The 19,880-nt window shown below is 70.4% G+C and overlaps 3 protein-coding genes across 4 annotated transcripts; 1 reads left to right on the forward strand and 2 right to left on the reverse strand.

Annotated features, from left to right (window-relative positions):
• Nucleotides 1-339: 339 nt before the first annotated feature.
• Nucleotides 340-1,022, reverse strand: SYCN (syncollin). The gene has a single exon (XM_074567379.1). It carries the CDS (start codon nt 1,012-1,014, stop codon nt 613-615), a length of 402 nt encoding a protein of 133 aa, XP_074423480.1. The 5' UTR covers nt 1,015-1,022; the 3' UTR covers nt 340-612.
• A 2,906-nt stretch (nt 1,023-3,928) lies between these two features.
• On the reverse strand, nt 3,929-10,332 carry LRFN1 (leucine rich repeat and fibronectin type III domain containing 1). Of its 2 annotated transcripts, XM_074567360.1 has the most exons (4): nt 10,180-10,332; nt 7,979-8,026; nt 5,501-6,850; nt 3,929-4,517 (listed from the first exon to the last, which is right to left on the reverse strand). In XM_074567360.1, the coding sequence occupies exons 3-4, from the start codon at nt 6,826-6,828 to the stop codon at nt 3,929-3,931; spliced, it is 1,917 nt and encodes a 638-aa protein (XP_074423461.1). In that variant the 5' UTR covers nt 6,829-6,850; nt 7,979-8,026; nt 10,180-10,332. The 2 variants fall into 2 exon arrangements, with proteins under 2 accessions (XP_074423461.1, XP_074423460.1); XM_074567359.1 differs by lacking the exon at nt 10,180-10,332 and having other exon boundaries at nt 7,979-10,169.
• Nucleotides 10,333-12,438: 2,106 nt separating this feature from the next.
• SAMD4B (sterile alpha motif domain containing 4B) lies at nt 12,439-19,609 on the forward strand (the record flags this gene model as incomplete). The annotated part of the gene is given in 12 exon segments (XM_074567244.1): nt 12,439-12,563; nt 13,591-14,041; nt 15,127-15,579; nt 16,225-16,482; nt 16,589-16,698; nt 16,812-16,898; nt 17,513-17,756; nt 17,890-17,975; nt 18,083-18,201; nt 18,665-18,799; nt 18,801-18,861; nt 19,492-19,609. Coding segments are annotated over 11 exon segments (1,867 nt in total), but the record flags the coding sequence as incomplete, so codon positions are not given.
• Between the last annotated feature and the right edge of the window lie 271 nt (nt 19,610-19,880).

The raw sequence follows: 19,880 nt of genomic DNA on the forward strand, positions 1-19,880 counted from the left end.
CACCCCGCTTCCCCCCGCAATAAAGCACCCGTGGGGCAGGACCTGCTGCGGCCTCCAGGCTTTATTGGCTGCGAGAGAGTGGGGGGGGGGGGGGGGGGGCAGAAGGGGGGGTGGCACTGCCACGTCACCGCGTGGCAGCCCACATTTGTCATCCGTGACCCGCGTGGACTCACGGTGACCTGCGTGGACTCACGGGGACTTGTCTTGGCCCGCGTTGACTCGCCTTGAGTTGTGTTGGCTTGGCTTGGCCCTCCTTGGCTTGGCTTGGCCCACGTTGACTCACGTCGGCTTGTCTTGGCCGAGATTGGCTTGTGTTGGATTGCGTTGACTCGCGTTGGCCCGCATTGACTCACGCTGGCTAACGTTGGCCCGCGTTGACTTGTCTTGGCCCACGTTGACTTGTCTTGGCCCATGTTGACGTGCGTTGACTCACGTTCACTTGTCTTGGCCTACGTTGATTTGTCTTGGCCCACGTTGACGTGTGTTGACTCGCGTTGACTTGGCCCACGTTGACTTCCACTGGCCTGCCTTGGCTTGCAGTGGCCCACGTTGGCTCGTGCTGACTCTTGTTGGACTGGTGTTGCCCCCCGCCGCCCTGTACCCCCCCCGGCCTCAGTTGCACTTGCAGTAGTAACTGCTGATGGCGTTGTTCCAGTCGCCGAAGAGCCCCAGCCGCACCTCCTGCAGCCGCGGCACCGCCCCGGCCCCGAAACGGCGAGTCTTCCCCCTCTTGCCGGTGCGAGACCAGACGGTCAGTTCGCAGCGGGTGCCCACCACCAAGGAGGAGATGCTGTTGCCCCAGCCCCGGGGCATGTAGGGCACGTCATCGCCGGGGTCCACCACCAGGACCTCCCCCGCGCAGCACTGGTCGTAGTAGGGGCTGTTGTCGGTGTAGAGCTGGGCGCAGATGCGGGTGCCGTTGGCCGTCCGCAGGGCGGAGGGGGCCGGGCACTGCGCCTCGGCCCCCGTCACCGCCGCCGCCGCCACCAGCAAGGCCACCAACGCCGCCGCCATCGCCCTCCCCCCTGCTGGCCCCGCTGCCGCGCAGATATACCCGCGCCCAAGGACAGGGTGATGCGGGGGGGGGGGCGGCGAGATAACACAGGCGTCTGGGTCCCCCACCCCCCCCAAAGGCCTGCAGCCACCCCCTTCCTGGGAAGGGACCCAGGTGTCTCCCCCCCACCCCGCCCCGGGACCTCCCTCCTCCTCTTCCTCCCCCCTGGGAAGGGACCCAGGTGTCTCCCCCCACCCTAAGGATCTCCACTGCCCCCCCCAAAACACCCACCCCCCCTGGGAAGGGACCCAGGCATCCAGGAACCCCCCCCTCCTCCTTGAGAACGGACCCAGGTGTCTGGGCCCCCCCCCCTCCATGACCTACACCCACCCCCCCCTACTCTGGGAAGGCACCCAGGCATCCGGGGACCCCCCCCTCCGCCTTGAGAAGGACCCAGGCCTCTGGGCCCCCCCCGGGACCTCCACCCCCCTGGGAAGGGACACAGGCGTTTGGGTCCCCCCCCTTGAGAGGGGACCCAGGTGTCCTGTCGTCTGCCCCCCCCCCCCCCGCCCATCTCCTTGACCGTGGCCTTGGGGAAACTGAGGCACGTGGAGGGGGGGCAGGCGGGGGACCCAGGTGTGCTGTATGCAAATGAGGGAGGGTAATTAGCCGGGGGGGGACATGACAGTAATGGAGGGGGTGCATGCTCCGTCCCCTGATTTGCATATTAATGACCTTGCGGGCGGGGGGGTGCCCGGTGGTCTCCGGGCAGCAGCATCATTCTTCCCCCCCCCCCCCGTCTCCTGGCAACTGTATCCTGGCAACCGGCCCTGGCAACCGTATCCCGGCATCCGCGGGGGGGGCACCCTCATTAGCATAGCCCCACCCCCTCGGTGGCGCCCACCTCATTAGCATACTAAAGAGCTCATTTGCATGCAGGGAGCTGCCTCTGATGGGGCGGGGGGGGGGGGGGGACACACGGAGAGGGGATCCTCCAGGGTCTCGTATGAGGCTGGGGCTCCCCGGATCGCCCCCCCCCGAGACAGAGGGGACCCCCCCCCCGGAAAGAGGGGACCCCCGGGAGCCCCCCAGAGCCTCCCAAAAGACACAGAGGGACCCCCCCCCAGAAAGAGAGATCAACCCCCCCGCCCAAAGACAGAGAGGGATCCCCCCCCAGACAAAGTGGGCTCCCCCAGAGACAGAGGGGACCCCCTGTGTCCCCCCCCCGGCAGAGAGGCCCCCCCCCAAAGAGAGAGCGGCTCCCCCTCCTCTTCACACACAAAAGGTTTAATCGCCCCGGGCGGGGGGGGCACAGGTTTTTAATGTAAAAACTTGTGTTAAACACTGCAGCGGGCCGGGGGGGGCCCGGGGGGGCGGCTGGTGGGGCGAGATGGGGGGAAAGTAGGACTGGGGGGGGCAGATTGGGGGGGTAGGGGGCAAATAGGGGGGTGATGGGGCAGCGGGGGGGGTGTGAAGGGGTAAATGGGGCTGGGGGGGGCATGGGGGGGGTTATCCAGACCAGCCAGATAGGAGCCCCGGGCCGAGGCGGGGGGGACAGGGGACAAGGGGGGGGGACACAAGGGGGACCCAGGCGTCCGGGACCCCCCCCGTGAGGGGTTTTTTTTGGGGGGGAGGGGGTTGGGTTGGGGTTCGGGTGGGGGGGGGGGGCTGCGGTTCTCGTGTCATCTGTGCAGACATGTCAGTGGCGTGTGCGGGGCCCCCCCGCCGCCGGCCCGGCCGAAGGCACCGCGGCGGGGGGCAGGCCGGGGGGGGCGCACACGCGTGTCGGGGCACCCACAAGTCCCAGGGTCCGTGTCCCCCATCGGGGGTGCCCCCCGGGGACAGGGAGGTTGCATACGGGTGCCCCTGGGGGGGGGGCACATGGATACCGATGGGGGAGAGCACGCGGGTGCCGGGGTTGGGGGGGGCCCATGGGTGCCCGCGGGGACTCGGGGAGCGCCCCGCGGGGGCTTGTGGGGGTGTCGGCTGGCACCCGGGGGCACGCAGGGGCACCCGAGGGTGGGTTCGGGCACCCAACAGCACCCGAGGGTGCCCAGGAGCACCCAAAGCTGTCGCGTTTGGTCCCCCAGGAGCACCCGAGGGGGCCCAGGACCACCTAAGGCTGTATTTGGGGAGCCAAGGGTGCCCAGGAACACCCACGGATCCGTTTGGACACCCAAGAGCACCCAAAGGCGCTGTGTTCAGGAACCTAGGACCACCCAAGGGTGCCCAGGAGCACCCAAGGGTGCATTTTGTCCCCCAGGAGCACCCAAGGGTCCATTCGGACACCCAAGGGCACCCAAGGGTGCTGCATTTGGTTCCCCAGGACCACCCAAAGGTCCGTTCAGACATCCAGGAGCACCCAAGGGTGCCCAGGAGCACCCATGGGTGCTGCGTTTGGTCCTCCATGAGCACCCAAGGGTCCATTCGGACACCCGCAAGCACCCAAGAGTCCATTTGGACACGAAAGGGTACCCAAGGGTGCTACGTTTGGTTCCCCAGGAGCACCCAAGCGGCTGTTTGGACACCCAGGAGCACCCAAGGGTGCTGTGTTTGGTCCCCCAGGAGTACCCAAGGGTGTGTTCGGACACCCAAGGGTGCCCAGGAGCACCCATGGGTGCTGCGTTTCGTCCTCCGTGAGCACCCAAGGGTCCGTTCGGACACCGAAGGGTACCCAAGGGCGCTGCGTTTGGTCCCCCAGGAGCACCCAAGGGTCCGTTCGGACACCCAAGAGCACCCAAGGGCGATGCATTTGGTCCCCGAGGGCACCCGAGGGCGCGTTTGATTCCCCCAGGAGCCCCCAAGGCTGTGTCCCGGCCCCCCGGGGGTGCCCAGGAGCACCCGGGGCCACCCAGGACCCGTCGCACCTGGCTGCCCCCGAGCACCCTTGGGTGCTGCCCCCCCACCTCGTCCCTTGTGTCCCCCCCCCCTCCCCTAGACGGTGCTCTCCAGCATCCAGTGGGTGCTGCCGAAGGAGGGGCGCAGGGTGGGGGTCCCCTCGGGCAGGTCGAGGCGCGGCAGGGAGCCGTGGCGCCGAGTCCGTGCGCGCCGGGGGTAACTGTGGCTGGGGAAGAGCCCCCGCGCCCCCAGCCCGCCGGCACCCATGGGCGCGGGGGGCGGGAGAGCCGGGGGGGCCGGCGGCAGCGGCGGCGGCGGCGGCTCCGGTTCGGGGGTTCTGTGGGTGCCGTTGGTCTGGGAGCAGACGCTGGCGACGGCGGCGGGGGGGCGTCGAGCGGCGGCCGCCGCCTTGTAGCGGGCGGTGAGGATGAGGATGAAGACGAGGACGGAGGCGGCGATGGCGGCGCCGATGACGATGATGACGGTCCCCCCCAAGAAGTGGGGCCGGGGGAGGGCGGCGCAGGCCGGGGCCTCCCCGGGGGTGGCGAAGCGGACGCAGCCCAGGGCGCGGGGGGTGGGCAGCGCCGCGGCCCCCTCGGCGTAGAGCGCCGAGACGCAGAGGTCGTACTGGCGTCCCGCCGCCAGGTCCCGCAGCACGAAGCTCCGGCTGGAGGGGGGCAGCAGCCTGGGGGGGCACCGACAGGTCGGGGGGGGGGCAGGAGGGAGAGACACGGCGGCACCGGCGGGCACCGGCATGGCCGGGCGGTGCCGCGACGCCAGGCGATGGCAGACAGCACCATGCGATGCCACGTGGCGCCATGCGATGCCGCACGGCGCCGTGAGGTGCCACGCGGCCTCATCCGATGCGCCCCCCCGCCCCCACGCCACGCCGTGCCATACAATGCCGCGTAGTGCCATGCCACGCGACGCCATGCCATGGAATGCCACGTGGTGCTGTGCCATGCCAGGCGGTGCCATCGTGCGATGCCACGCGGCGCTGGGAGGTGCCACATGGCCTCGCGCGATGCCACGTGGTGCCGCACCGGGCCATACGACGCCATGCGATGCCGCGCTGTGCCACGCCGCGTGGTGCCATGCGATGCCGTGTGGCCTCGTGCGATGCCACATGGTGCCGCGCGGTGCCATGCCACGTGGCGTCGGGCGATGCCACCTGACACCGGGTGATGGCAGATGGCACTAAGCGATGCCACACGGTCCCGTAAGGTGCCACGTGGCCTCGTGCGATGCCACGTGGTGCCGTGCCGTGCCACATGGCACCAAGCGATGCCACACGGTGCCGTGTGGTGCCACGCGGCCTCATGTGACGCCACGTGGTGCCGCGCCACACCGCATGTCATCACGCAATGCCACGTGGCACCAAGCAATGCCACGCGGTGCCGCGCCGTGCCGTGCCACGCGGCGCCCTGTGGTGCCAGACGGCGCTGTATGATGCCGTGTGGCACCAAGCGACGCCACGCGGTGCCGTGCCGCGTGGCACCGTGCAATGCCACCCTGTGCCGTGCAACATCCCTGTGCCCCCCCGGCACCCCCCGTTCCCACGTGGCGCAACGCGGGGAAACGCCCCCAAACCCCGCAGCCTGCACTCCCCAAAACCCCCCAAAACCCCCCAAAAGGCCCCAGCGCCCCCCAGCCCCCGCGGGCACCCACCTGTAGACGAGGGAGTCGTCGAGGGAGCTGTTGTACTGGATCTGGAACATGCGGATGCCGGGGAGGTGGCGCTGGGGCAGCCAGCGGATCCGCGCCGAGGAGCCCGTCAGCTCGGCCGCCACCACGCGCCGCTCGCCCGCCGTGGCCCGCGACTCGTTGCCGCCGGCCCGCGCCATGTCGGAAGGACCCGGCCCGGCTTCTCCCTCCCCGTCCCCGTCGCCGCGGGGGACGGGCAAAGGCAAGACGGCCACTTGCACCCGGGCGGCCGCCTCGCCGGCGGCGTTGGAGGCCACGCAGGTGAAGGCGCCGTGGTCGCCCAAGGTGGCCACCCGCAGCTCCAAGGAGCCGTCGGCGCCCACGGCGCGGCGCGAGCCGTTCTGCACCAGCCTCCCGTCGGGGCCCAGCCAGTGCAGCGCCGGCGGCGGGTCGCCGGCGGCGGCGCAACCCAAGCGTAAAGGTTGCCCTTCCAAGACGGCGGCGGGGTCGGCGGCCGCCCCAGCGATGGCCGGCGCCCGGCACGCCAATTCCTCCTCCGGCACGGCCCAGAGCAGGCGCCCGGCCAGCGGCGGGGGCGAGGCGCAGCTCTCCAGGCGGCCGGGCCGCGCTAGCCGCCGTAGCCACAGCAGCTCGCAGTTGCAATGCAAAGGGTTGCCCCCGGCCGCCAAACTGGGACCTGGCGGCCCCGGCACCGGCGGTAACGCCCGCAAGCGGTTGGCCGTCAAGTCTAACCGCGCCAACCGGGGCAAGCGGGCCACCGCCCCGGCGGGCACCCGCTCCAGCAGGTTGTGGTCCAGAGTGAGGGTGGCCAAACTGGCCATGCCGGCCACCGCCTCCCACGGCAGGGCCGGTAAGTTGTTGTGGGAGAGGTCCAAATCCTCCACCGTGGCGGCGAAGGCGGCGAAGGCGGCCGGCTCGATGGCGGCCAGCTGGTTGTTGGCTAGGATGAGGTGACGGAGGCTGGCCAAGCCCCGCAGCTGGGCCCCGCTGAGGGCGGGCAAGCGGTTGCCGTCCAGGTGGAGGGCGCGGAGGGCCCGCAGGTCGGCGAAGGCGCCGGGGGCCAAGCGGCGCAGCCCGTTGCGGGAGAGGGTGAGGTGCACCAGGCTGCTCATGTTGGCGAAGTCGCTGCGCCCCACGGCCCCGATGAAGTTGTCGGCCAAGCGCAGCTCCACGGCGGCGCGGTCCAGGGTGGGGGGCACGGCCAGCAGCCCCGTGCGGGCGCACAGCAGGGTGGGGTTGGGGGCGGCCGCCGGGCAGAGGCAGCGGGGGGGGCAGCGGTGGGACCCCGCCACCGCCCCCAGCATCACCAGGGGCACCAGCAGCTTCGCCATCCTCCGCCGGCCCCGGCGGCGCCTGCGGGGACACGGAGTTGGGGGGGGGACGGGGGGACACGGGGTCAGGGCGAGGGGTGGGAGAGGGGATGGGGGGCGGGAGCGGGCCCGGGGGGGGGGGCAGGGGGCGAGAGCGGGCCCAAAGGGGACAGGATTGGGCCCAAAGGGGGAGGCAGGGGGCAGGAGCGGGCCCAAAGGGGGCAGGATCGGGCCCAAAAGGGGGAACAGGGTCAGGATCGGGCCCGGGGGGGGCAGGATCAGGGCCAAGAGGGGGGACAGGGGGCAGGATCGGGCCCAAGGGGGGGGGGCAGGGGGCAGGAGCGGGCCCAAAGTGGGCAGGATCGGGCCCAAGGGGGGGGGCAGGGGGCAGGATTGGGCCCAAGGCGGGCAGGATCGGGCCCAAAGGGGGGACCCCACCCGATCCCCTGGGATCTGCGACATCCCGTGTGATCCCGTGTGATCCCGTGTGCCCGGCGTGTTCCCGTGTGATTCCGTGAGTCCCGTGAGATCCCCCGTGATCCCGTGTAGCCCCGTGGGATCCCGTGAGATCCCGCGGGATCCTGTGTGCCCTGCATGTTCCTGTGGGATCCCGTGGGATCCCATGAGATCCCGTGTGCCCGGCGTGTTCCCGCGTGACCCCGTGTCTCCTGTGGGATCCCATGGGATCCCGTGTGCCCGGTGTGCTCCCGTGTGTCCCATATGATCCCATGTGATCCTGTGAGATCCCGTGTGATCCCGCGTGCCCGGCGTGTTGCTGTGTGTCCCGTGTGATCCCGTGAGATCCTGTGAGATCCCATGTGATCCCGTGTGCCCGGCCTGTTGCTGTGTGTCCCGTGTGATCCCGTGTGATCCCGTGAGATCCCGTGAGATCCCATGTGATCCCGTGTGCCCGGCCTGTTGCTGTGTGTCCCGTGTGATCCCGTGTGATCCCGTGAGATCCCGTGAGATCCCGCATGCCCGGTGTGTTGCTCTGTGTCCCATGTGATCCCGTGAGATCCCGTGAGATCCCGTGTGATCCCGTGTGCCTGGCGTGTTGCTGTGTGTCCCGTGTGATCCCGTGTGATCCCGTGTGATCCCGTGTGCCCGGCGTGTTCCCGCGTGCCCCCGTGTCTCCCGTGGGATCCCGTGGGATCCCGTGAGATCCCGTTACCTCCTCTCAGGGCTCCATCTCGGTCCCGTCCGGGCGTCGCCGCGGGGCCTGTGGGGACAGGGGATGGGCCAGTACAGACCAATACCCACCAGTACAGACCAGTACGGACCAGTACGGACCAATATGGACCACTGTGGACCCAAACCCACCCCTACGGTCCAGTACGGACCAGTACAGACCAATACCCACCAGTACGGACCAGTACAGACCAATGCCCACAAGTACAGACCAGTACGGACCAGTACGGACCAGTATGGACCCGTACCCACCAGTATGGACCAGTACGGACCAGTACCCACCAGCATGGACCCATCAGTACCCACCAGTACCCACCAGTACAGACCAGTATGGACCAGTATAGACCAATACCCATCAGTACGGACCAGTACGGACCAGTACCCACCAGCATGGACCCATCAGTACCCACCAGTACCCACCAGTACAGACCAGTATGGACCAGTATAGACCAATACCCATCAGTACGGACCAGTATGGGCCAGTATGGACCAGTACCCGCCAGTACCCACCAGTATGGACCCATCAGTACCCACCAGTATCCACCAGTACAGCCCAGTATGGATCCATACCCACCAGTATGGACCAGTACGGACCAGTACGGAGCAGTATGGACCCATACCCACCAGTACAGACCAGTACGGACCAGTACAGGCCACTACCTGCCAGTACCCACCAGTGCAGACCAGTACCCACCAGTACAGACCAGTATGGACCAGTATGAACCCGTACCCACCAGTACAGACCAGTACGGACCAGTACCCACCAGCATGTACCCACCAGTACCCACCAGTACAGACCACTATGGACCTGTACCCACTAGTACAGACCAGTACAGACCAGTACCCACCAGTACGGACCCATCAGTACCCACCAGTACCTGCCAGTATGTACCAGTATGGACCAGTACAACTGCATGGCCCAGTATGACCCAGTATGGCTCAGCACAGCCCGGTACGGCTCCATCTACCCCAGTATGGCCCAGTACAGACCAGCAGAGCCCAGTACAGGCCAGTACAGCCCAGTATAGCTTGGTATGGCCCGGTACAGCCCAGTATGGCCCAGAACAGCCCAGTATAGCCCAGTATGGCCCAGAACAGCCCAGTACAACGCAGTAGGACCCAGTATGGTACAAAGCGGATCAGTATGGCCCAGCACAGCCCAGTATAGACCATTACATCCCAGTAAGACCCAGCGTATCCCAGTATGGCCTAGAACAGCCCAGTAAGGCCCAGCACGGACCAGTATGGTCCAGCACAACCCAGTAAGAACCAGCATATCCCAGTGTGGCCCAGCACAGCCCAGTACAAACCAACATAGCCCAGAACAGCCCAGCATGGCCCAGTACAGACCAGTATGGGACTGCATGGCCCAGTATAGCTGAGTACAGGACTGCACAGCCCAGTACAGACCCAGTACAGCCCAGTATGGGACAGCTCAGCCCAGTTTGGCCCAGTACAGGACTACACAGCCCAGTATGGCCCAGTACAGACCCAGTGCATACCAGTACAGCCCAGTATGGGACTGCACAGCCCAGTACAGACCAGTACGGGACAGCTCAGCCCAGTACAGACCCAGTACAGCCCAGTATGGGACAGCTCAGCCCAGTTTGGCCCAGTACAGGACTGCACAGCCCAGTATGGCCCAGTACAGACCCAGTGCATACCAGTACAGACCAGTACAGGACTGCCCAGCCCAGTACAGACCCAGTGCATACCAGTACAGCCCAGTACAGAACTGCCCAGCCCAGTGTGGCCCAGTACAGCCCCAGTACAGCCCTGTACAGGACTGCACAGCCCAGTGTGGCCCAGTATGTCCCAGTACAGCCCAGTACAGGACTGCACAGCCCAGTATGGCCCAGTACAGACGCAGTGCATACCAGTACAGCCCAGTACAGGACTGCCCAGCCCAGTACAGACCCAGTGCATACCAGTACAGCCCAGTACAGGACTGCCCAGCCCAGTACAGACCCAGTGCATACCACTACAGCCCAGTACAGGACTGCACAGCCCAGTATGGCCCAGTACAGCCCCAGTACAGCCCAGTATGGCCCTCTACAGCCCAGCACAACCCAGGGACCACCCCCCCCCGGTGCCTCCCCCAGCCCCTGGTGCCCCCCCGTCCTCCGGTGCCCCCCCCTCCGGTGCCCCCCCTCCCATAACCCCCCCCGGTGAAGCCCCCGGTACCTGGGGGGGGCTCAGCCCACGGATGCTCCCATGGCGGCTCCGAGCCGGGAAAAGGGGGGGGGGGAGCACCGAGAAAAAAGGGGGGGGGAACCGGGCCCGGTCAGGCCTCGCCCCCCCGGGGGGCCATGGGCGGGGATGGGGGGGGGGCAGGGGGAGCGGGGCCGGGGGGGACACCGGGCCCGGTTGTAGCGGGGTTGGGGAGGGGCGATGGGATGGGGGGGGGGATGCCGGTACCGGGGAGGGGGGGAACCGGGATGCCGGGGGGGGGGGGGGGTGGGTACCGGGATGCTGGGGGGTACCGGGATGCCAGAGGTGGGGTACCGGGATGCTGGGGGGGGGGGGGCGTACCGGGATGATGGAGGGGGGCACCGGGGTGCCGGGGGTTAGCGGGGTGCTGGGGGGGTACCGGGATGCCGGAAGGGGGGGTACCGGGATGCTGGGGGCGGGGGGACACCGGGATGTCGGGGCTGGGTAGCGGGATGCCGGGGGGGCAGGACCGGGATGCCGGGGGTTACCGGGACGCCGAGGGGGGGTTACCGGGACGGCGGGGCGGCAGCGGGGTGTCGGGGGGGGCGGATGGCGGCGGGGCGGCCCCGGGGCGGTGCCGGTGCCGGTGCCGGTGCAGCCCCGGTCCCGCCGGCACAGGCCGCCGCCGCCGCCGCTCGGAGCCGCAGAGCCGCCGGGGCGGGGCCGGGGCGGGGCCGGGGGGCGGGGCCACGGACGGACCCACGGACGGACCCACGGACGGACCCTCCCTCCCTCCCTCCGTCCGTCCGTCGGTCCGTCCGTCCTCCCCTCCATCCCCCCGTCCGTCCCTCCGTCTGACCCCCCCTCGGTCCGTCCCTCCCTCCGTCCGTCTGGTCCCCCCCAGCCCTCCGCCCCCCCGCCCCGTCCGTCCCTCCCTCTGTCTGTCCGTCCTTCCCCGCCTCCATCTCTCTGTCCCTCTACCCCCGTCTGTCCGTCTGTCCTTCCCTCCGTCCATCCCTCTGTCCGTTCTGTCTGTCCCCCCCCGCCCCGCCCTCAGCCCTCCACCCCTCCGTCCGTCCGTCCGTCCGTCCGTCCATCCCTTCCCTCCATCCCTCTTGTCCCTCCGTCTGTCCCCCCCCAGTCCTCGGCCCTCCCTCCCCGTCTGTCCGTCCCTCTGTCCGTCTGTCCTTCCTTCCTTCCCTCCATCCCTATCCCTCTCTGTCCATCCCTCCTTCCCTCTGTCCCTCTGTCCCTCTGTCCCTTCGTCCATCCATCCCTCCGTCCCTCCATCCCTCTGTCCATCCATCCCTCCGTCCCTCAGTCCCTCTGTCCATCCATCCCTCCGTCCCTCCATCCCTCCGTCCCTCCATCCCTCTGTCCATCCATCCATCCATCCCTCCATCCCTCTGTCCATCCATCCCTCCGTCCCTCCGTCCCTCTGTCCCTCCATCCCTCTGTCCATCCATCCATCCATCCCTCCATCCCTCTGTCCATCCATCCCTCTGTCCCTCTGTCCCTCCATCCCTCCATCCCTCCATCCCTCCGTCCCTCCATCCCTCTGTCCCTTCTTCCCTCCGTCCCTGTCCCACCAGACCCCACACCCGCCGGAGGCCGGGGACATGTTGGCCGGAGCCACTGGGGACAGCGGGGACGGGCTGGAGGAGACGAGGCGCGGGGGACACTGGGGGACACTGGGGGACACTGGGGGACACTGGGAACACACTGGAGACGTACTGGGGACACCAGGAGACCTGGGCTGGGGACGCTGGGGGACACTGGGGACGCTGGGGGACGGGGTCACCGGGGTCGTGCCCCCCGTTTGCAGGGCCCCAGAGTCACGGCCCTGCCCCTACAGGCCACGCCCCCCGCCACACCCTCGACCACGCCCTCAGACCACGCCTCCCAAAGCCCCGCCCCCAGAGAGGCCCGGCCACCGCCCGGGGGCGTGGCCTAAATGGACAGGGCGTGGTCTGGTGCGTGAGAGGGGCGTGGTCAGTCAGATGGGCGGGGCCTGAGGGGGGCGGGGCCTCGGGAGGGACGTAGCGGGCGGGGAGGGGGCGTGGCCGAGGGCAAGGGGCGTGGCCGAGGACAAGGGGCGTGGCCTCCCTGCGCTGCCGCGCGGTCCGCTCCCCCCACCCCCACCCCCCCCCCCGCGCTCCCATTGGCAGCGCCGCCGTCCAATGGGGAGCCGGGGCGGGGCGGCGGGAGGCGGGGTCACGCCCCCCCTTTCCTTCCGCCGGAAGCGTGTCCCCAGCGCCGCCCTCCCATTGGCCGTCACCCCCTTCCGTCACGTCCGTGCGTGCGGCGGAAGGGGCGGGGCTCGGCGGCGGGCGCAGGCGCGGCGGCGCGCTGACGCACCCGTGCGTGCTGACGTTGGCGCGGCGGCGACGGCGCCTCCGAGCGCGGCGGCGGCGGCGGTGAGTTGAGGGGCGGCCCCGGCCCCGGCTGCCGCCCCCGGGACCCCCCACCCTCACACCCGGGACCCTCCCCGGGACCCTCCCCGTGCCCCCCGGGCCCGTGCCGCCCCCGGCCGGGCCCTGACCGACCGCCCCCCCCCCCCCCCCCCCAGGCCCGGTACCGGGCCCCGGCCCCGCTAGGCCCGAGCCCCTCCTCCCGCTTCCTCCGCCCGCCGAGGGGCGCTGAAGGGCACCGCGCCCCCCCCGCCACCCCCGCCTTTTCGGCTGCTCCCCCGTCAGCTCTCCCAGGGCGGACGGTGCTACCGGGCCCTTCGGGGGGTCCCGCGTCCTTTCCCGGCGGGGTCCCGTGCGTCCCCGGGGCCCCGGATCTCTTCTCCGGGTGTCGGAAGTGGGGTGGGCACCCCCGTGGGACGCTCGCTAGGGCTGAACCGGTCGCACGGCGGGGGGTCCCCGTCCCTGCCCGGAGGGGTCCTGCAGGGGTGCCCAGCCCCGTGGAGGGGTGTCCCTGGTCCCACGGAGAGTCCCCGTCCCCCACGGGAGTCCCCCACGAGAGGATCCCCGTCCCCGTGGGGGAGTCCTCGTCCCCCCGTGGGGGTCCCCACGGAGGATCCCTGTCCCCCTGGGGGCGTCCATGTCCCCGTGGGGGTCCCCGCGGAGGGTCCCTGTTCCCCTGGGGGGGTCCCCGTCCCCCTGGGAGGTCCCCACGGAGGGTCTCTGTCCCCCTGTCCTGGTAGGGGGGCCACTGTCCCCCTGGGTGGGTGCCCACAGAGGGTCCCCGTCCCCGTTGGGGGTGTTCCCGGTCCCATGGAGGTTCCCTGTCCCCGTGGGGGGGTTTCCTGTCCCCGTGGGGGGTGTCCCCGGTCCCGCAGAGAGTCCCTGTCCCTGTGGGGGGGTTTCCTGTCCCCGTGGGGGGTGTCCCCGGTCCCACAGAGAGTCCCTGTCCCCGTGGGAGGGTCGCCATCCCCCTGGGGGGTCCCCATGGAGGGTGCCTGTCCCTCACACCGCCCCGTTTCCTCTCTCTCCACAGGGATCTCCAGGGCTCTCCCACGGGAACGCAGCCGGGGGGCCCGACCGGAGCCGTCGGGGCCTCGTCGCCCCCCTCCTTCCTCCCCATCCCATGCCCACCCTGGCCCGGGGGGGCACCGACTCCTCAGCCAGCCCCTGCGGGGGCCCCCACCGCGGCCGCCGCATCGCCGCCATGTGAGGGGGGGGGGCACGGCCGGCCCCGCGTCTCCCCCTCCCCGCCGCCACCGTGAGCCCCCCCCTCGCCCCCGGCACCGCCATGATGTTCCGGGATCAGGTGGGGATCGTGGCGGGGTGGTTCAAGGGCTGGAACGAGTGCGAGCAGACGGTGGCCCTGCTCTCGCTGCTGAAGCGCGTCACCCGCACCCAGGCCCGCTTCCTCCAGCTCTGCCTCGAGCACTCGCTGGCCGACTGTGCCGACATCCACCTCCTCGAGGCTGAGGCCAACAGTGCCGGTCAGTCGCCGCCCGGGGGGGAAGGGGGGGCTTCTCAGGGACCGCCGGGGCTCCCTGGCGGGGGGTGGGAGCCTCTGGGGGGCTCCCTGGGTGGGTGGGTGGCCTCTGTAGGGCCCCACGAGGCTCTGTGGGTCTCCCTGGGTGGGTGGGTGGGCTCTGCGTGGCTCCCTGAGTGGACAAACGAGCTCTCGAGGGACCTGTGGGGTTCCCTGGGTGGGTGAGGGGGCTCTGTGGGGCTCCCTGTGCATGGGGAGGGGCTCTGTAAGGGCTCCCTGGGTGGGTAGGTGGGCTCTGAAGGGCCCCATGGGGCTCTGTGGGGCTCCCTGGGTGGACAAGTCGGCTCTGTAGGGACCCGCAGATGGGTGGGGGGGCTGTGTGGGGCTCCCTGGGTGGACAGACAGGCCCCCTTGTGCACCCTTTGGGCTCCCTGAGTGGGTGGGTGGGCTCTGTAAGGTCTCCCTGAGCGGGGTGGGGGGCTCTGGGGGGCTCTCTGGGTGGACGGGTGGGCTCTGTAGGACTCCCTGGATGGGTAGGTGGGCTCTGTGGGGACCCCTGGGGTTCTCTGGGTGGATGGGTGGGCTCTGTAGGGACCCTGTGGGTCTCCGTGGAGCCCCTGAGGGCTCTCACCACCCCCAGTGCCTCATCCTGCTCCCCCCGGGGGCTCCCCACATGGTCCTGGGTGCCCCCTGGGAGCTTTATGGGGACCCCAAGAGCTCCCTGGGTGCCTGGGGGGGGCTCCCCACCTCACCCCAGGGCTCTCCTTTTGTCCCTGGGTCCCCCCCTGTGCTCCTGGGGGGGGGTGGTGTCTCCCCGTGTGCTCCAGACAAACTTGGAGGCGGGGGGCTCGTGGGGCTCCCATTTTTCCTTGGGGAAAATTGGGTGATTTCATCCCCGATTTTACCCGCCCCCCCCCCCCCCCGCCTCCGGCCAGTTTTGCTCCCCTTATTTCCATCCCTGGAGGGGGAAGGTTTAGCTCCGTCTCCCCCCCAAACACCCTGACGTGGGACGCAGCCCTTCGTGGTGCCGCTGACACCACGCCCGCCCCCCCCCCCCCCCCCCCAACCCCCGTCATTTTATTCCCCCAGCGGCCATCAGCCAGTGGCCACAGGAGCCGGCGGAGGCGGCGGTGGCCCTGCTGCTGGCCCACCTGCCGCTGCTGCAGCCGGGCAACGCGGCGGCCAAGGCCGAGTACATGAAGCGGCTGCAGAAGGTGCTGGCTTACGCCATCGAGAGCAACCGCTGCGTGGAGGAGAGCCGGCAGCTCCTCTCCTACGCCCTCATCCACCCTGCCACCACCCTGGACGACCGCAGCGCCCTGGCCCTCTGGTTGGGCCACTTAGAGGAGCGTTTGGCCGGCGGCGGGGCTCCCCCTGCCCGCCCCCCCCGCCCCGACGCCCCTCGGCGCCCGCCTCCCCCCCATGAGTGGCCCGAGCACCCGGCCACTGAGCTGGGGCCGCCCTGGCCCGAGGCGACCCCCCGGGAGAACGGGCACCCACCCTTCCACCCCCCTGCCAGCGGCAATGGCCTGGGGGGAGCGGGTGAGTGGGGACCGGAGAGGGGACAGGAGGGGACAAGGGGGACGGGAAGGGGTCTGGGGAGGGACACGGAGGGGACAAGGAATGGGGAGGGGTCTAGGGAAGGACAGGGAGGGGTCTGGGGGTTGGGGAGGGACTTGTGGGGGGAGGCAAGAGGGCTGAGGAAGGGTCGGGGGGGACACTCAGGAAGGGGTCTGGAGGGGATGGGGGTCCTGGGGGGCTGATGAGGGGTCACAGGGGGGCAGGGACAGGTCTGGAGGGGACAAGGGCTCTGGGGGGGGGGGGGATGTCAAGAGCTGAGGAGGGGATGAGGGGGGACAGGGATGGAGGGGACAAGGGCGCTGGGAAGGGGCCTGGGGGGGGGACATTAAGGGCTGAGGAGGGGTCGGGGGGACAGGGATGGGGCTGGAGGGGACAAGGGGTCTGGGGGGGGGACAACAAGGGCCAAGGAGGGACTTGGCGGGGGCAGGGGGGGGATGACGGACAGGGAGGGGACAAAGGGGCTGGGGGGCACATTTAGGGGCTGAGATGGGGTCTGTGGGGGACAGTGAGGGACAGAGGGGACGACGGGGGCCACAGAGGACTTTGGGGGGGTCCCACAGAAGGGACCCAGGCGTCCGGGCCCCCCCTGACCCCCCGTCCCCACAGCTCTGCCCTGCCAGCTGCACCCCAGCCCGCTGAAGCGCTCCCTCTCGCTGGTGCCTGGCAGCCCCCAGGGAGGGGGCAGCGAGTGGCCGGGGGGGACGCCGGGGGACGAGGCCGCTGTCCCCGTGCCCCCCCGCCCCCCCTTCGGGGACCACGCGCCCCTCTCGCCCCAGAGCAGCGTGGCCTCCTCGGGCAGCGAGCAGACGGAGGAGCCGGCCGGCGGCCGCAACACCTTCCAGGAGGACGGCAGCGGCATGAAAGGTGGGGGACAGCCCGTGGGTGGGCCTGGGAGGGGGGGGTCGCGGGGACCCGTCACCTGACGGCCACCCCCTTGTCACCTTTTTCCGCCCCCCCCCCTCCTCCAAAGATGTCCCCTCCTGGCTGAAGAGCCTGCGGCTGCACAAGTACGCGGCGCTCTTCTCCCAAATGACCTACGAGGAGATGATGACGCTGACGGAGCATCACCTCGAGTCACAGGTGGGACGGGGGGCGTCCCCTGTCCCCTTCCCCCCCCCCCCCCCTTCCCCCGCCGTGTCCCCGCCACCCCTGGGCGAGGGGACGCCCCCTCCTGACTCTCCTTGTCCCCGCAGAACGTCACCAAGGGCGCGCGGCACAAGATCGCCCTCAGCATCCAGAAGCTGCGGGAGCGGCAGAGCGTCCTCAGGGCGCTGGAGAAGGTGGCACCAGGGTGGCCCTCGGGTCCCTGAGGGTGGCACGGGGTGGCCCTTGGGTCCCTGGGGGCGGCTCAGGTCCCTAGGGATGGCACAGGTCCCTTGGGTCCCTGAGGGTGGCACCAGGGTAGCCCTTGGGTCCCCAGGGGTGGTGTAGGTCCCTCTGGTCCCCAGGGATGGCACCAGGGTGGCCCTTGGGTCCCCAGGGGTGGTGTAGGTCCCTCTGGTCCCCGGGGATGGCACCAGTGGTGGCCCTTGAGTCCCCAGGGATGTCACTAGGGTGGCCCTTGGTGGCACAGGGTGGCCCTTGGGTCCCCAGGGGTGGCTTGGGTCCCTCAGGCCCCCGGGGGTGGCACCGGGATGGCCCTGGCCACCTCCTGCATTCCAGGGGCTGGCACAGGGTGTCCCTGGTCTCCCCCATGACCCCGTGTCCCCAGGGATGGCACAGGGTGGCCCTGGTTGTCCCCGTGTCCGCAGGGATGGCACAGGGTGGCGCTGGTCCCCCCCAGCCCCGTGTCCCCAGGGATGGGGGGGCTGGTCCCTGATCCCCCTGAGGTCCCCACGTGTGTCCCCCCACCCTGTCCCCAAACCCCGTCCTACGTGTCCCCTGTCCCCCGCAGGACATCCTGGAGGGGGGCAACCTGTGGACGGCGCTGCAGGAGCTCCAGCAGATCATGGTGACCCCCATCAAGGCCTTCCGGCCCCCCCCAGCCGCCCCCCCCTCAAACGGCACCCCCGACGGGGCCCCCCCGGGGGCCGCCGATGCCTTCGTCCCCCCCCACCCGGCCGCCGACGCCGAAGCTCCCGCCGCCCCCGTCCCCGACGGGGACATCCCGGGGCAGTTCACCCGCGTCATGGGCAAAGGTGAGACCCGACGCCCCCCCGGCTTCGTTTGAGGAAGTGGGGGGGGGTGTCCCAGAGTGCTGGGGGGGGTGTGTCTTGGCGGGGGGGGGGGGGTTCAGGGTGCCCGGATGCCCTGACGCCCCCCCGCCCTCAGTGTGCACCCAGCTGCTGGTGTCGCGGCCGGACGAGGAGAACATCACCAGTTACCTCCAGCTCCTCGAGAAGTGCCTGAGCCACGAGGTAGGGGCAGAACACGGGGTTTGGGGGGGGGGGGGGGGGTCGTGGGGGGGTGGGGAGCGGAGCCGGACAATCCCCACCCCCCCCCCGCCTCGTCCCCCCCCCCGCAGGCGTTCACGGAGACGCAGAAGAAGAGGCTCCTCTCCTGGAAGCAGCAGGTCCTGAAGCTGCTCCGCGCCTTCCCCAAGAAGGTGCCGCTCGACGGCCCGGGCTATCGGCCCCCCAAGGGGTAGGTGGGCATTTCGGGGGGGGGGGGGGGCACGGGGGGGCGCAGGGACCCCCCCTCCCCATTGCACCAGTTCCCCCTTGGGACCCCCTCCATCTCCCCGAGTTTGTCCCCCCTGAGGGGGGGGGAGGGGGGGACTTCCCGGGGTTTAAACTGCTGCCTTTACCTCCTGGGGGGGGGGGTGCAAGGTGCCCAATTAGCCCCCCCCCCCTCCCCCCGGCGCCCAATTAGCCCCCCCCCCCCAATTTGGGGGGTCTGTGGGGGTCTCGTGTCCCCCTCCCACGCCACCCCCGTGCCCCACTTTGTCCCCTGGCTGCCCTGTTTCCCACCCCCCCGGGGTTGAGGTGCCTCATTTTCCCCCGTGGGGGGGGGGGGGAGAGGGACTCTGGGTGACACCCCCCCCCCCAGGGCTGCCACCCTGACCCCCCCCCTCCCTGTGTCCTTTGTGTCCCCGTCCCCCCCCCAGCTGGGCCTTCGGCTCCAACTCGCTCCCCATAGCTGGCTCTGTGGGGGGGGCGGGGGGGCGGCGGGGGCAGCGCCCCTTCGCGTTGCCCCCCCGCGCGCTGCCCCCCACCCGCCTGGGGCTGCTGGGGCCGGCGGGGGGGGGCCCCCGCCCCTCGGCCCCCCCTCGGCGGACCCCCCCTCGGCGCGCAGGGACGCCAGGTGGGTGACGGGGACGGGGTCCCTTTTTTTTGGGGGGGGGTCCTAGGGGTTGGGGGGTGAGATGTGGGGGTCCCTGGGCATTTGGGGGGGGTCCTAGGGGTTGGGGGTGTCAGATGGGGGGTCCCTTGGGGGTTTGGGGGGGGGGTCCTGGGCTGGGTGGGGGGGGATGCTGGGGATTTGGGGGGTCTTAGGTGCTGGGGGGGGACAGATGTGGGGGTCCTTGGGGATTGAGGGGGGTCTTAAGGGTCGGGGGGGGGGGCACATGTGGGGGTACTTGGGGATTGGGGGGGGTGTTTTGGATCCTGGGGGGGCAGATTCGGGGGTTTAGGGGGGTAGTAGGGATTGGGGGGGGCAAATTTGGGAGTCCTTGGGGATTCGGAGGGGGGGGTCCTCGGCGTTGGGGGGGGGCAGATTTGGGGGTCCTTGGGGATTGGGGGGGATTGTTGGGGTGTGTGGGGGGGGGGGCACTGCATGAACGTGGGGTGCATTGTTGGGGGGGGGGGGGGCTCCTACACCTGGTCTCCCCATGGATGGGGGGGCAGGAGCCACCCTGGGGGCTGTGTTGGTGTGTCCCCCCCCCCGGCACTGACTCCTCCGCTCCCCCCCCCCCTCTCCCCCCCCGGCCCCCAGAGCCTGTGGTTCGGCAGCGGGGGGGCCGGGGGGGCCCCGGGGAGCCGCAGCGCGGTGCAGCGCACCCACTCGCTGCCCGTCCACACCTCGCCCCAGGCCCTGCTCGCCTTCCCCCAGGGTATGTCCGGGGGGGGGGGCAAAAATATGGGGGGCGGGGGGGGGGTATAGACCCAAAAATTTGGGGGGGGGGCGCTGGGGAAGGGGGGGGGATGCGTGTTTTGTCTCCCCAGGGGCGGGGGAGGATGTTTTGGTCCCCGTCTGGGGGGCTGCGGGAGGGTTTTGGGGGGTGCAGATGCTTGGACACCCCCCCAGGAGGGTTTGGGGGGGGGGGGGGGGGGGGTGTCCAGATGCCTTGAGCCCCCCCCGGAAGGGTTTGGGGGAGGGTCTCA

Source organism: Larus michahellis, chromosome 26 (assembly GCF_964199755.1).
Source record: "Larus michahellis chromosome 26, bLarMic1.1, whole genome shotgun sequence".
NCBI classification, from domain to species: Eukaryota; Metazoa; Chordata; class Aves; order Charadriiformes; family Laridae; genus Larus; species Larus michahellis.

Coding starts and splice junctions, on each gene's coding strand:
- SYCN (XM_074567379.1), bottom strand. CDS start 1,014: ATGGCGGCGGCGTTGGTGGCCTTGCTGGTGGCGGCGGCGGCGGTGACG.
- LRFN1 (XM_074567359.1), bottom strand. CDS start 8,283: ATGCTGGTGGGTACTGGTCCGTACTGGTCCATACTGGTGGGTACGGGT. Junction 6,851..7,978: donor AGATGGAGCCCTGAGAGGAG/GTAACGGGATCT, acceptor GTGTCCCCGCAG/GCGCCGCCGGGGCCGGCGGA. Junction 4,518..5,500: donor GACGACTCCCTCGTCTACAG/GTGGGTGCCCGC, acceptor GTGCCCCCCCAG/GCTGCTGCCCCCCTCCAGCC.